This window comes from Kogia breviceps, chromosome 14 (assembly GCF_026419965.1).
Source record: "Kogia breviceps isolate mKogBre1 chromosome 14, mKogBre1 haplotype 1, whole genome shotgun sequence".
Taxonomy (NCBI): Eukaryota; Metazoa; Chordata; class Mammalia; order Artiodactyla; family Physeteridae; genus Kogia; species Kogia breviceps.
The window spans coordinates 81,222,438-81,237,460 of NC_081323.1; the positions used below are offsets into that span (position 1 = coordinate 81,222,438).

Below are 15,023 nucleotides of genomic sequence, written 5' to 3' on the forward strand. Positions count from 1 at the left end.
GCCCAGCCGCTCCGCGGCACGTGGGATCTTCCCGGACCGGGGCACGAACCCATGTCCCCTGCATCGGCAGGTGGACTCTCAACCACTGCGCCACCAGGGAAGCCCCCAGGGAAGGCTTTTGAGACTAGATAACGTATGGCTAGATCCCAAGGGGTGACGAGAATCCTCCAGGTGGAAGAAAATTTGCAAAATCTCTGTTCTCCTTCTGGGTCCCTTTAGATTCTCCCTGGCCCACAGCGGGGTGAGGCGCAGGTGCCTGTGTGGGATAAGCCTGTGCGGGGTGTCCAGGTGGAGTGAGGTGCTGGGCCCAGCATCCTCCAGCCAGCCCTAGGCCTTGCTCCTCCCTGCAGAGCTGGGGTAGAGCCGGGGTGTGGCCTTACCGAGCAGTCCCAGCCAGGTCCAGGACGGCAGCACGGGAGACCTCTGCAGAGATGTCCTCGGGCGGGCTGGCTGGCTCCAGCTTTGTGGGGTCTTTGGTAAACTTATTCCCTGGGGGGAGAGCCGGGAAGGGGCAGGACGGTCAAGGCAAAGGTTCTCCAGCCTCCTCTGCCTGCGGGACACCCAGCAGGGGCCTCTGGGGGAAGCTCCTGGGGGCACCCCTCAGGTGTGGTCTGGCCTCTGTCCCTCCTTCTTGTGGCCTCCATGTCCAGCCAAGCCAGGAAGGGGTCCAGGGAGAGATGCCTCCCCTGGGATGAGGAATAAGGATGCCAGGGATCTCAGAGGATTAGGCAGGAGGAAGAAGCCAGAAACGGCTGTCCTGACCTCAGGACAGGGGCTATGCTACTGCGGCTGAGGGAGCCCTTGGGAAAGGGACCGAGTCTCTTCCGAGGCTGTCCCATGGGACAATTCTCTCATTTAGTTATCCCAGGAACCCAGGGGATGGTGCTCTTATCTTTTCACAGATGTGGAAACTGAGGCCCACATGACCATGTCCAAGGTCCCAAAGCTAGGGGGAGGTAGGGTCGGTATTGGGGCTCAGATATGTTGCACCCCAAGATCCGTGCTCCCTTTGCTGCACCTGGCAGAGCCCGCCTCTTCCTCCTGAGAGGCAGGCCACCTACTGGTCATGGCCTGGGCACTTCGGTTTGCATCTAGACCCCAGTGATCACTAGCTAGACTTCAGGGAAAAAACCAGAACCCACTTTATAGGACTGTTGAAAACTAAATTAAATTAAAATTAAATACACTAACAGCTTAGGAGAGGCGCCACCACGTTAGTATTCAGCAAATGTTAGCTTTATTATTCCCCATCCAGGGCTTCCCATGTCTGGAGGGGATGTGCTGACAGTCTGTCTGCGCCTGGGAGCTGGGGCCCCCGGATACAGAAGCCACACCCAGGCTCCCTCGGGTCCGGTGTGGTGACAGCTCAAGCACTCTTGGGGGGTATCAGCTTGGTAGCTTCAGAACAGACTAGACGGTACCCACACATACCTGTGAAAATTCGCTCATCGAACATCCTGGGGAGAGAGGAGAGATGGGCATGAGAGGGGAGCCGGCCTCCAGGTCCCCTCAATGATGGTCACTCAAGTCCCACACGCATGGCTGCAGACCTGGGCACCGGGCTGGCCTCACGTGGGGGCAGGAGAGGGCACGGTCCAGAACAGCCACATACCCCCAAACAACCAGACATCCCAAACCATTTCTCCACGGCCAGGGAAGGCACTGGCCAGCTCCTGTGGGGGTCCTGGAGGGTCCAACCTATTCACCTCAACAACCCAGGTTGGGGGCTGGGGCTTCCTCCGGCCCTGAGCTCTCCTCGGCCACAGCTGGCGGATAACTCACACCCCTTTCCCACCAGGGCTCCGCAGCCTTTCCCCACCACCACCTGTGTCTCAGCGACAGGCACGGGGTAGGACCTGCTCCCAGGAAGCTCTCTGTCGATGGCACAAGCCAGGAGCGTCCCAGATCACAGCCTCACAGCGTGACATGTGGGACCCCTCAGGTGTGCCTCAGAAGCCAAGGGGGCCCAAGCAGGGAGGGGGTCAGGAAGGACTTCACGGAGCTGGGGATGGCGAGCCCAGGTGGGAGGGCTGAGAGGTTGTCCAGGTAAAGGCACAGGGAGGGCCGGCGGCTCCATCTGGCCGGCTGGAGGCGTCCTGTGGGAGGTGATCAGCCTTCAGTGCTGTGCCCAGGTATGCGGTCTCTACACCGTGGGCAACGGGGAGCCCCCAGGGGGCACGGCACCCTCAGATCACTCCATCATCACACAGAGGATGGCTTGGAGGGAGGATGGCTAGGGGCCCAGGGGCCATTTGGGGACTCCTGAGTCATCCTGATAAGACACCTGGAAGTCTTATTCCTTGAAAACGAGGATGGAGTAAAGGTCAGCGAGGGAGCAGGGATCACCTGGCCGCCTACCTGCAGGGCTGCCGTTCTTTCTGCTCTGCTCCCAGACCCCCCCAGGGTGGCTCCCAGCGGGCTGGGGGGCCTCAGGCAGCTGGTCTGGGGGGCCTGCGGCAGAGCCTGCGTGCCATGACGCGGCTGGACAAGGGGACAGGGCTCTGGCCACTAAACTGGCAGCCCCAGAGGCGACATGGGACAAATGAAGTCCCACTTGTCTGAGTCCAAATACAAGGGGGCCGCCAGTGCCCAAGGAGGGCCCAGAGGGAAATTCAAACAGAGGCAAAAAGGTCAGTGACAGAAGGCAGAACGTGGGTTACCAGGGCGGTGAGACCCCAAGCATGGCGTCCTGTTCTTATTCTGAGAGGCGCCAGGCTCCCCCACTGTTCCTGGAGGCTCACGCTCCTCTGGGTCCCCCAAGGCCGAGAAGCAGCCACGGGGGATAATTCTGGAGAAAACTGGCTTCCACTCTGAGGCACGGCTTCCTCAGCTCCGCCCAGTGACGGGGAGGCTCCCAGCATTAACGGCAGGTTTTATTATTTATGGCTATATTTACTTATCAGGGAGCACGGGGGAGGGGGTGTGAGACCTTGGCCTGCAGTTCCTAGTGGAGTTGACGGGCGGGGAGCGGGGAGACAGATGACAGGGAGAAAGTCTGGTCTGCCGTGGCTCCAATGCCGCGACAGACGCCCTCATGGGCTGCCCGGCCTGGAAGGCCCACCTAATGAGCACTGACCAAGGGTCGCTGTCGCACACTGCAGAGTTCTAGGACCCCCTCCAGACACTTATCCCTCTGAAGTCCTCCCTTAGGTAGAACCGACACATGGGAACTCAGAGCCTCTCGCTCTGGGCTTGTGTCCTGGTGGGAACCGGGGATTTAGGGGTCAGGGCTGGGCATAAGTGGGGACCCAGGGGCCAGGAAGCCCCCTTCCACTAATAACAAGACCCACAGGCCTTGTCGAGGGGCTTCTCCCTTTTGTCAGGAAAGCACCCTGACCTCCCCCCAACTGCAGACACCTGGGCTGGGGGGGAAACTCCCCCTCCCGGCTGCTTCCTAAGCTCTCTGTTCTCTGACTCCCTTCTGCTAGGACGATCGCACATGTGACCTCAAATGTCTCCCTGATGAGGCTGGGATGTGCAACAGTGAAAATGCAGTGGGGCTCAGAAAGGAGCCGCCTCTGTTCTAAGCACCTTGCTCACATCTATACAGTCTCCCATCAGTACTATGAGGCCTGAACAATCACTAGCCGCAGTTTATTTTATTTTATTTTTTAGCCACACGGTGCAGCATGTGGGATCTTAATTCTCCCCCCAGGGATCGAACCCATGCCCCCTGCAGTGGCAGCGCCGAGCCCTAACCACTGGACCGCCAGGGAATTTGCCTCATTAGCCCCATTTTATAGATGAGGAAAGTAAGGCAGAGCAGTTAAGTAACTTGCCCAAGGACACACAGCTGGAAAATAGTAGGGCCAGGATTCGAACCCGGGTTGTCAGCACTGATTAACTACTCTATACGTGAAGGAGATGAGGTCAAGGGAGAAGACTCGCGTTTATTGAGCATCTATTCCTTGCCAGGTGTGTTATGTCTACCTCCTCATACTATGTTGAGAAAAACCTGAGGAATAGGGCCTCACTGTCCCTATTTTTACAAATGAGGAAACTGAGGCTCAGAAGAGAAGCGCTAGTCAAGGTTATCATGCGGTGTGTGGCTTCAAGCCCAGTCTGCCCGATGCCAAGCCTCCTCCTCCAGGAAGCCCCACAGGCTTTGCTGCTCAGACGCCATCGAGTCTACACCTGGAAACATACTGTTTGATGCTCCCAGGACTCATCACAGGAGTGACCACCCCCCATGACTCCCGGTAGCCCCTGGGGGCAGATGGGGACTGTGCCTGCTGTTTCGTGAAGTCCTCAGTAGAGCTCAGTGAAGGGCTGGGTCTGCAGGAGGCGCCTGGCAAATACTAGTGAAGGATTAAACGACCTACAGTTTGGGTAGAGGGAGATGAAGGTCAGCCACAGTGAGGACTCAAATACCACGGTCAGGAATGTAAGGGGTCACTGGGATGCCCTTGCTGCTTTCTGCTCTCCTAGCCTCCTCCCTTGCTACCAGGAGTCAACGGAAGGAAAAGGACTTAGGCAGCAGCAAGAGAGACTGAAGCTAGACAACAGGAGGCACTGCCTGACAAAGGCCGAATGATTTTGGTTTTGGCCCCGCCACGCCACTCGGTTTGCGGGATGTTAGTTCCCCAGCCAGGGATCGAACCCAGGCCCTCAGCAATGGAAGTGCAGAGTCCTAACCACTGGACCGCCAGGGAATTCCCTCGAATGATTTCAAATTCACCTCCAGAATGATTTATCAAGTGGGACCCCTGGTAGGGGTTGAGAGGGCACAGAGGTGGCTCAGATGTGGTCCCACTGCCACCAGTGATCAGGGTGATGGGGGGCTGGTGGGGACGCGAAAGGGGGCAAGAAGCCACCTGCTGCCGGAGGGGGAGATTCTTTCCGCCTGAGGACAGGGGAGGCCTTCTAGACAGAATAGTGAGCCTTGAAAGACAGGACAGGTGGGAAGGAGGGCGGGGAGCGGCTCCAGGCAAAGGAAAGGGCTTCCGCGATGGCTGGAGGCAACAGGAGGGAAGGCGAAGCGGCTGTAAGGCGGCACGGTGGCTGCTGACAGGCTGGAGTGTGGTGCCCTGGGAGCTGCTACACCGGGGCTCACGGAGAGTGGGGGAGTGGTGAAGGGTTCTGAGCAGGAGTGCCCCACAGTCAGAGCTGGCTCTCAGAGTCACCTCCCTCGGTGGCAGTGAGATGCCCGCCCAGCTCTCCGGCCACTCTCAGCCTCCTCTGCTGGTGGCCCCTCCTCATCCTGGCCCCAACCTCTAACGTGGGGATCCCAGAGTCCATCTAAGAGCGCTCGCCACCTCTTCTCTTTTTCTTTTCTTTTTTTTTTTTTTTGGCCACGCTGCAATGGCTTGTGGGATCTTAGTTCCCTGACCAGGAATTGAACCCGGGCCCTCAGCAGGGAAGAGTGGAGTCCTAACCACTGGACCACCAGGGAATTGCCCCTCTCTTCTCTATTTCTCTCCTGCCTGTGATCCCTTCCTGGCCTAAGCTGCCAACTCGCAGACTTTTATCTCTAACTCCCAGACCTCCCTCCCGAGCTTCTGACCTCTCAGCTGGGCTTCTGAAAACTCCATCTCCTGATCATCTCCAAGGTGAACTCACTCAGAAACACGGGGGTGATCCTTCCTCGCCACTCCCCTCCCCGTTTGCACGGTCCACTCACCAGCACACCCCGTCACCGCTCAGATGCCATCCCCAGCCCAGCCGCCCTCCCCCTGTGCCCCCACGCTGGCCTGGCCCGCGGCCGGCAGCAGCCTCCTCGCCTGTCTCTCCTGCCTTCCGCTCTCTAGAGTCCGTTCCCCCCAGCAGCCAGGGGGGCTGGGCAGACCCCAGCTCTGGCATCCAGCAGCCCTGCAGAGGTCCTTCCCAAGGCTCAGAACAACTCCATGCTCTCAGGGTCAATCCCCACCCTCTTGCACCCCAGCCGTCGGGGCTGCTCACTGAGGTCAATTCTTCCGCCCAGACACTGCCCAGCTGGGTGCAGGCGGCCCTTCTCAACCTCCCAGCTCTGGCTTAACCAATGGGACCTTCTCTCAGAGGCCCCTGGACCACCCTAAACAGGTCTCCTCACCCCTACCCACCCACCATTTTTCTCTCTCCTATGACTCTGTTTATTTCCTAAGCTCTAACAAGTTAGATGGCCCGAGTCCAAATTTGGACAAGCACTTTCATCCATCCATCCATCTACTCCACAGATATGTACTGGCATCTCCCGCGTGCCAGGGACTGCTGTGGGCGCTGGGGACTCAGCAACGAGCCACACAGTCCCCGTACGGTCTAGGGCAACAAACAAGCAAGCAGGTGTGTGGGTGGGTGTGTGCACACGCTGGGAGCACGCCCTCGGCGGGCTCCCAGAATGCATGCCCCGGAAGGGCCCGATGCGGGCAGTGCTGCTGCAGGCAGGGGGCCGGAGGGCATGGCCTCCGGCCCCCTCCCTCTCTAACTATTCAGGAGGAAGCATCCCAGGAAGCCTGGCATTGCCTGGAGATGCCTGCTCGCTGGTGAGTCCAGCCAGCTGTGAGGACAAAGCCCCCTGTGGGAGCTGGGAGACAAGGCTGGGGGGTGGGTGGCAGCAGGCCGGGGGGAAGTGGCTGCAGTTCCCGAGTCCATAGTGCTCTGCCTTCTCCCGCCCACCCGCACCTGCACCAGGGAGACTGGCCACCTGGGAGGACAGGAAAGGTGGACAAACTACCAGCAGGCAGGGTAGTCGGATGGGAGGTGCAGAGAGGGAGAGGCTGGCCCAGCCCCACCTGAGCTCAGGTGGGCTCCTCTCTGAAGGGAGGTAAGTACAAAGGCCTCAGGTCTTCTTTAGTGGCAGGAAAACACCTCGAAGAACTTAGCCAGCACCTACTCGGGTCAGGCACTGTGCCTCCATTTTTCCATTCAATACTCAAAAGAGGCCCGAAGGAGGAGGCCACGTAGCTGTCAGGTTACAGAACCCCTTCGTTCCACTCCTGACCCCTGTTGCCTCCCCAGGACCCTGCCTTGTGTCTGCTGCCCCGCCCCTGCCCAGCCCTGCCCCCCTGTACCCCACCCCCTACCTCTTAATGACAAAGTGGATGCTGTGCCGCTCCTCCAGGATCCGCTTCAGCTTGGGGACCCCGTAGGTGCAGGGGCGCTTGAAGGGGATCTTGTCCGGGATGCCCACGATCTCCACAGCCTCCGGGTCGCAGGCGATCTTCCTGTAGGGGACGGGGACCATGTGGTCCAGGCCCAGGGCTTCCGCTGGAAGGGCAACGGCAAGGCTGAACGCGGGATGGAGGCTGCGGGACATGCAGGGCCCCAGGGCCTGGTCATCACCACCTCCCACCTCCCAGGCACCACTCTGGCCACTCAGCAGCCAGAGGGATCCTCCTGAAATACCAAATACATCACTACTCTCTTAAAAAAAAATGCCCATAGGCTCCCCTCCCACTCAGCGATGGCCAAAGTCCTACAAGGCCCTACGTGACCAGGATCCCATCACTTCTGGCCTCATCTCCATCTTTCACCCCTCTGCTTGCTCACCCCGGTCTCTCTGGCCTCCTTGTGGCTCCCCAAACACGCCAAGCACCCACTCATCCCGGGGCCTTTGCACCTGCTCTTCTGTCTACTCAAGACACTCTTCTTCCAGATCACCATACCCTTCCCTCCCTCCCTCTCTCCATTCAAGCATCTGCTCAAATGTCACTTCACCAGCCTAAAACAGCCCCCTCCATCCCTCCCTAGCCCACCCTGCTTTGTTTTTCATCCCACATCTATCATCATCTGACGTTACAAACATTCATCTGTGCGTTGGTTCACTGTCTGGGACCTAAATAGGGCAGGACATGTAGTAGCTGCTTCCTGCGTATTTGGGAGTGAATGAGCGGCTAAGGGAAGCTTCCAGGCTGGAGGTGGACTCTTGGCAAGGTGCTTCCAGTCGTACAGGTGTGCCCTTTCCTCCAGGGAGGGGCCTAGCACTCTGCTCACTCGTCAGTGACATGAGACGCCGCTGGAAGCTGACAGCTTTGTCAACAGCAGTGTAGACAGAACCCGAGATCAGGAAGTGGTTACTTGCTCTTTTCCTCCAAACCATTAGGTGCGGTCCTGTGCCATTTCAGTCACTCATACACCCCAGCTCCTCCTTTTCATTCATTCACTCACCAAATATTTCTTGAGCACCTACTATGTGCTTGATGGTACTTTCATGGGGCCCCAAGTCCTGGGAGACGAGCTGAGCTGGGTGTCCACTTCACTCCTGCCTCTCCCAAGGGTCACTCCAACCTCTCCCAAGAGTTCCACGTCTCCTCGCTGTTCCTCAGGCCCCTCCCCATCCTGGCCCGGCCCCTCGGGCCACACCAGGATTTGTCTGTGTCCTGACAAGTGCCAGCCCAGAGCCGGACCCCCTGCAGTCATGCCAGGACCAGGGCGGGGCAGAGTCGCCTGTCTGTGCCCCTCCCTGGGGCGACGCCAAGATTGTTTTTCTGTTGATGCGGCCCAGGTCTGCGCTGGAGGCTTTGGCAGCCAGATCCCACTGTGAAGTCACACTTAGCTTGTCGTCTAATTAAACCCTCACCATCTCAGCAGCTGTTAAACCATCTCTTCCCCCGAACCCCGGCATCACCAGCCACCCCCCAGCCCCAGCACTTGAGTGATGGGTTCTTGGGTTCTTCGAGTCTACGTGAATCCACCTCCCCTCAGGTTCATCTGACTTGCTAGGCCTGTCTTTTCAGCCCAGGGCACAAAAGATCCAGCCCGCGCAGCCTCCAGCTGCTGCCCGCTTGGAAGAGGAGGATGAAGCCGCCACGCACAATCCTTAGACCCTGCTGTAATCTCAACCTCCCCCGGGGTGACAGAGACATTGCGGCTTCCTCAAGGCTGGGGCTCCCCCCATGTCTTTTCTGTTTCTTTTTTCCCCCTCTGCACCCGCCGCAACATCGCTGGCCCACTCGGCCCGGAGCTGGTACCTGTCTAGGGAGGGAGGGGAGAAACTTGGGTACAGACAGCCCCCTGCAATACGCTCAGCCCCACCCCAACCAGGATGGCCCAGCCCACCAAGCCCATGTGACCAAGCCTCCCAGGCCCCAGGGTGGATCAAAGAACACCTCCTCCATGAAGCCTGCCCTGACTTGCCAAGCCTATCCAGAGACCTCACCTTCCTCTGAGCCGTCCTCCCTTTCTGAGGACCCCCGCCCCTGCACGTTACTACGTACTAGAACGTACTACCGTACACCACTAAGTGTACTGCAGACCCACCTTCAGCCACTTGCTGAAGCACCTTGAGACCAGAGTTGGTCTGAGTGCCTGGCACAAGGTAGGGGGCTCAAAACGCGATTAGAGGGACTTCCCTGGCGGCGCAGTGGTTAAGAATCCGCCTGCCAATGCAGGGGACACGGGTTCGAGCCCTGGTCCGGGAAGATCCCACATGTCGCGGAGCAACTAAGCCCGTGCGCCACAACTACTGAGCTCGCATGCCTAGGGCCCCTGCTCCACAACGAGAGAAGCCACCGCAGTGAGAAGCCCACACACCACAATGAAGAGTAGCCCTCTCTCACCACAACTAGAGAAAGTCCGCGTGCAGCAACGAAGACCCAATGCAGCCAAAAATAAATAAATTAAAAATAAAATTAAAAAAAGAAGACCCAAGGCAGCCAAAAATAAATAAATTAATTTTTAAAAAACCAAAAATGCGATTAGAGGGTTGGAAACATCCCCCACTCCTGGGAGGGGACGGGGCTGGAGGCTGAGCTCATCACCAATGGCCAGTGGTTAAATCAATCACACCTACTTAATGCAACCTGTGTAAAAACTCTAACCGAAGGGGTTCAGAGAGCTTCCATGTGCCAGGAGGCTGGTGCACCCTAGACTCCACGGGGACAGAAGCTCCTGTGCTCAAGACCCTCCTGGACCTTTCACCATGTACCTCTTCGTCTGGCTGTTCATCTGTATCCTCTGTAATACACGGGTCAACAGAGGCAAAGTGTTTCCTCCCTCAGTTCTGTGAGCCATTATGGAAAACTGCCGAACCCGCGGAGGGGGGTCCTGGGAACCATGGGTGTGCAGCCATGTTGGATGGAAGTGTGGTACCCCGGGGACCCACTATTTGTGACTGTCATCTGCAGTGGGGTGCTGTCTTGGAGGACTGAGCCCTTAACCTGGGGAGGGGTCTGTGTAACTCCGGGGAGTTAGGGTCAGAATTGAATGGAGTTGTAGGGCCCCCAGCTGGTGTCCACAGAGAACTGGAGGGTTGCGTGGCATGGAAAACCCACACTTCTGCTGTCAGAAGTGTTGTGAGTAGAGAAAGAGGGTTTTTTGTAGCCAAGCAGGAGGGGAGAGAGGGCAGGGAGGGCAGTGAAGCCCTACCCCGGCAGGTCTGGTCTGGTCATGGTAAGAAGGTCAAGGTTAGGCAGGGAGACTGGGCATCTCCAGGGCATCCAGCAAGCGTCCGTGGACTCCCCGGGCAGTGCTCTCCCCTGAACCGCACATGTAGGCGGCCCGGGACCCTCCTCTCTGTCCCTGCAGCTCTGGGTGGTGCCCCTCCCCCCAACCCCCTCCCTTGGTCCCATCGTGCAGAGGGACTTCCCCAGAGAGGGGTTGCATGACATCACGCCTGCGTGCCGAGTGGTCTGTGGGTACCTGCATCATCTCCGCAGTGACCGAGAGCCACCCAGCCTGGCCAGAGCCACGCTGCGTCTGACCATTGAGCGGGGCTTATAGACGGAGCGGGACAGGGGCTGAGCGAATGAGTGAGAGTGAGCGAGGACTGCTGAGGGGACAAAGGAGACCAGGTGTGGGAGGGCACTCGGGGGTCCCAGGAGCCAGAGTGGGAAGGGCTTACAGGCCCGTCTGCTCCAGCCCCTGCCGTCTAGCCAACGAGCGGCCACACTTTGCACTTGGCTGAAGCTCTACCACATGGAGGGCACCCCTGCCCCAGTTACCACCTGTGTCTGCTGCCCTGAGTGCAGTGAGCCGACAGTGCTCTGAGCTCAGCTCTGTCCTGGGTGCTGGGAGCACAGAGGGGCCAGTGCTGTCCTGGCCTTCACGGGGACAGATGCAGACAAGGCGCATCAAGCGTGCGACATGGGACACAGAGGAAACCATCAGAGCTTTAAGGGCTGAGTCTTGAAGAACAGGTAGGAGTCTGCCCGCAATACGTGCAGAGGGCACACTGGGCAGGGGGCATGGCACGGGCAAAGGTGAGGAGGCAGGAGACAGGGTGGTGCGTGGGGGACTTGCAGGCACAAGGGGCCAACAGCCGTTTTCCCGGATGGTCGCCACCACCCCCCCCCAGGAGGCCCGCCTCCCACAGGTGAGCCAAGGTCTGGGGCTTTGCCATCAGTCCCGCCCCCTGGAGAATCTGGAAGGGAAATATTGACACAACCACCCCCTACCCAGACAGGAGATGACATTTGCGTTGACGGCGCGTGGTGCCAGCATATGGCTCCCACCGTCATGTTGGGGAACACGAGTGACTGCCACATAATGAGATGCTCAGTGCGCTGCTGGGGCCACACCACAGGCCGCGCCTCCCACTCACCATATCTGCTGTTAAACAGGATCTGCACACACTCCCGGAGCGTGTTGATGTCCTCGGTTTCTTTTATGAAGGCGTCCCACTTCTCTATCAAAACACAGGAGGTACAAGTGAGGGCCCGTCGGAGCAGGGACCCCATGGCTCGGCTGCCTCTTGCCTCTCTGTCCACCCCCGGGGCAGTAGCTATTGTGCAGGCTCAGCCAGTCCATCCTGGGCCTCTCCTGAGTCTTGACCTTGAAAACCTAACCCTCATGGCTTGTGCACCCAGGGTCTCACCCAGCTTTGGCCCTGTTGGACTCCCTCGAACCCTCAGCCCTGCTGGCCCCTCCCATAAAACCAAAGCCTCTGCTTCAATTTAATACTAACAACGAGAGCGATCATTTGGTTCATTAAAATTATAAAAGGAACATCTTTAATTTATTAAGTACTTATCTGTGCTAAGTACTTAATATGTATAATATCCTAGTTAATCCCTCAGGACAATGTGCGGAAACAGATATTATTCCCATTTTGCAGATGGGAAAACTGAGGCTCAGACAGGCTGAGTAACTTGCCTGAGATCACCCAGCTAGTACTTGGTGAGATTCTATCTCTGCTTGTATCCCTTGCCCACCACGGCCTCCTACAGTGCTGTTCTGCCTGGACATCCAGGTCCCCTCCCTGCCCGGGATGCAGCTTGTTTGTGGCAGTGGTGGTGTCCATTCTGATCCCAGGAAACTAGGTTTCTTAAAGAACCTTTCACTGAAGGTGAGGCTAAGGCCTCCACAAGGCAAAGTTGCTGGAAAGTCTCACTACATCCCTTTTTGGTACAAATGAATCCCAAACCTCCTGGTTCTCTGTACTGTGTGGTACTTTTAAAATCTGTCTACCTATTTTTTTGACCCTTGTTCCTTCATGCGGTGGAGTTTAATTCCTCTCTCTCCCTTGGGTATGAACTGGACCAAGTTCCTGACTTCTAATGGGTAGGATATGGCAGAAGTGACAGTGATTTTTGAGGTCTGGGTCATAAAAGATGTAGTTCCTTCCTTCCTCTCTCTCAGATCACTAGCTCCAGGAAACCAGTCGCTACGTTGTGAGGACACTCGAGCAGCCCCAAAGAGGCCCAGGTAGTAAGGAACAGGTATCCTGCCAACAGCCCCACATGGGTGAGCTGGAAGTGGAGCCTCCAGCCCCAATCGAGCCTTCAGATGATCACAGCCCCAGCTGACATCCTGAGAGATTCTGAGCCAGGACCACCCAGCTAAGCTGCTCCTGAATTCTGACCCACAGAAACCGTAAGGTATAAATGCTTGTCATTTTAAGCTACGTTTGGGGGCGATTTGGCATGCAGCAATATTTAACTATTATATATTGGCTTTACTCTGGTTTCGCTCACAAGTCCCTGGTGCGGTGCTGTTCTTCCTTTCTCTCACAGAGACCCAGTGGACACACATCTATTTCAGTAATAAGCACCACCCCAGTCCTGGATCCCCACTCTGGTCGGGGTGCTGCCACGGGCACTGTCCTACCTGACTTGTCATGGACGATGGAGAAGAGGATGCGCTTAGAGGCATGGACGTTCTGAATGAGAGGACCGCCAGGCCCAGTGGGCTTCTGTCCTGGACAAGGGAGCGGAAAGGTACAGGTTCCAGGTGGGCCCCAAGAGGGGTTCCCCAGATCTGGCCTGAGTGCGCGGGCTGGGGCTCTGGGGTAACAGTCTCCCCCACCAGGGGAGAACCCAGGACTGAGCCCTGTGATCTTGCACTCAAGGCAAGTTCCCTGACCAGAGGCCTGAGACATTCTTTAGCAGAGTGTGCTCTCCGAACGGCAGATAGGGGAGGGCAGCACGTCCCAGGTCACACTTTACAGATGGGGACACTTGTTTCAGGCATAGAAGTCCCATCCTCCTGCTCAGCTCTCATGGCTGTGGCAGGGAGGGGGTGTCCTTTTTTCTCCTTCTCATAATAACAGTAACAGTTAAGTGTAACTTATAAGCACCTACTCTGTGCCAAGCACTGGACTCGGTGCTTTCATACAGAGGTTCTCAAACTTGAGCACTCGTTGGAAACGCCTGGTGGACTCGGCAGTTTGCAGGCAGCTGCGGTTCACCCCGCCCCCAAAGTGCCAGATTCAGCAGGGCTGTGGCTGGGCCTGAGAATGTGCATTTCTAACGTGCTCTGTCATTTCATCATGGTAACAGCCCAGCGAGACAGGTACTATTGGCATCTCTGTTTTACAGATGAGGAAACTGGGGCTCAAAGAGGTAGAGATTTGCCCTGGGACACATAGCCATTAAGTAGAGGGGCCAAAATATGGACACAGGTCTTTCTCATGCCCAGCTGTTCCTTTTCTTATATTTCCAGTACCCCTAATCCACGCTGGGTGGAGGTAGTAGGTGCTCATTAAATGCACGTACCTGATTAGCATGTCTACTCTCTCCCTCCATAGACTCCCCTGGGAGTCCTTTCCGGCATCTCTTGGTCCCAGGCCAAGGATACTGTTCACAGATGACTAGGCGGAGGCCCGGGGTCTGACTGAGTCCGAGCTACCACGCCTTCTGTCCCGCCCCAGCTCCTCGCTCCGACGTGCCCCCTGCAGCCCTGAGCACCTCGACCTGCCCTGGGAAGCTGCCCCTGCATGAGTGAGCTCTGTCCCACCCCACCCCCCCAGACTCGGGAGTCCCAGCAGCAGCTTACCACAGCAGTCTGGGAAGTCTTGAGCAGCGGGGGCCTTGGGCTCAGGCCCGGGCCGGCCGAGGCCCAGGTCACTGGAGGCAAGAGGGCAGGCGGGTGCCTCCTGCTTGAGCTCCCGCACGGTGTGGTTGGCAAGGGCGGTGCTGTACAGGAAGCTGGCCACGGACGAGGAGGTGGCAGTTGGGGGCAGGTCTTGGGGTGGGCCCTTGGGGGCCTGGCCGTACAGGCCACAGTCCCGAGACCCCTTGGCTATCAAGGAGATGCCATTCAACTCCACCAGGGCCTTCGAGTCCCTCCCGCCATCCTCGAGCGGCCTGGGTGAAGGAGAGGACACGTGACACCTTCATCCACCTGTCCCACCAGGGGTATGTCTTCTCCGAGCCCTCCCTCTGCAGAAGACGATAGCCCGTGAAGTATGCAGGACCAGTTCCCATTTTACAGGTCGGGGTGCAGGCCCGGGTGGGGGGTGTGACGTGCCCAGGGCCACACGACTGGGCCACCCGCGGACCTGGGCCCTGCCCCTTGGCCTCTGTGCCCCCTCTCCACCAATCACATCCTTTCAGCTGCAGCTGATCGCCTTGCACCTCCGAACGCATCGCTCGTGCACTGGCCGTGGTGCCCGAGCCCTGACGGGCCACGTTCAGCCCTCAGGCTGCTTCCTGGCTGCCCCAGAGATCGGTACCCTCCCCGGCCCAGCCTCCATGACCTCATGGCCCGTCAGTCCCTAATGGAGCCCTCGGCTGACAACCCAAGCAAGCACCCACGATGTGGCTTCCCGCCTCCACGCTTTTGCACGGGCTGTTCCTGATACCTGGAGTGCTGCTGGTGCTATATTTCTTCCCCAACCAAGCCTCCCTGCAACACGGAAGTCCCCCGGGAAGACTTCCGTGACGCCACAC

The 15,023-nt window shown here is 58.0% G+C and overlaps 1 protein-coding gene across 12 annotated transcripts in view; it reads right to left on the minus strand.

Annotated features, from left to right (window-relative positions):
- The window catches only part of GTF2IRD1 (GTF2I repeat domain containing 1), a 112,460-nt gene that overhangs the window by 55,304 nt on the left and 42,133 nt on the right, over positions 1–15,023 (minus strand). For 10 of the 12 annotated variants that reach the window (XR_010836389.1, XM_067012416.1, XM_059038397.2 and 7 more), the window contains exons 6-11: positions 14,128–14,438; positions 12,961–13,050; positions 11,456–11,539; positions 6,999–7,182; positions 1,432–1,457; positions 381–489 (exon numbers count right to left, since the gene is read on the minus strand). Coding sequence is in view for 11 of the 12 variants with exons in the window: in XM_067012416.1 (XP_066868517.1) it covers positions 381–489; positions 1,432–1,457; positions 6,999–7,182; positions 11,456–11,539; positions 12,961–13,050; positions 14,128–14,438 (804 nt within the window). In the remaining variant the exon portion in view is untranslated. The remainder of the gene's footprint in view (positions 1–380; positions 490–1,431; positions 1,458–6,998; positions 7,183–11,455; positions 11,540–12,960; positions 13,051–14,127; positions 14,439–15,023) is intronic. The other 2 variants (XM_067012414.1, XM_067012412.1) reach the window with 1 other exon arrangement.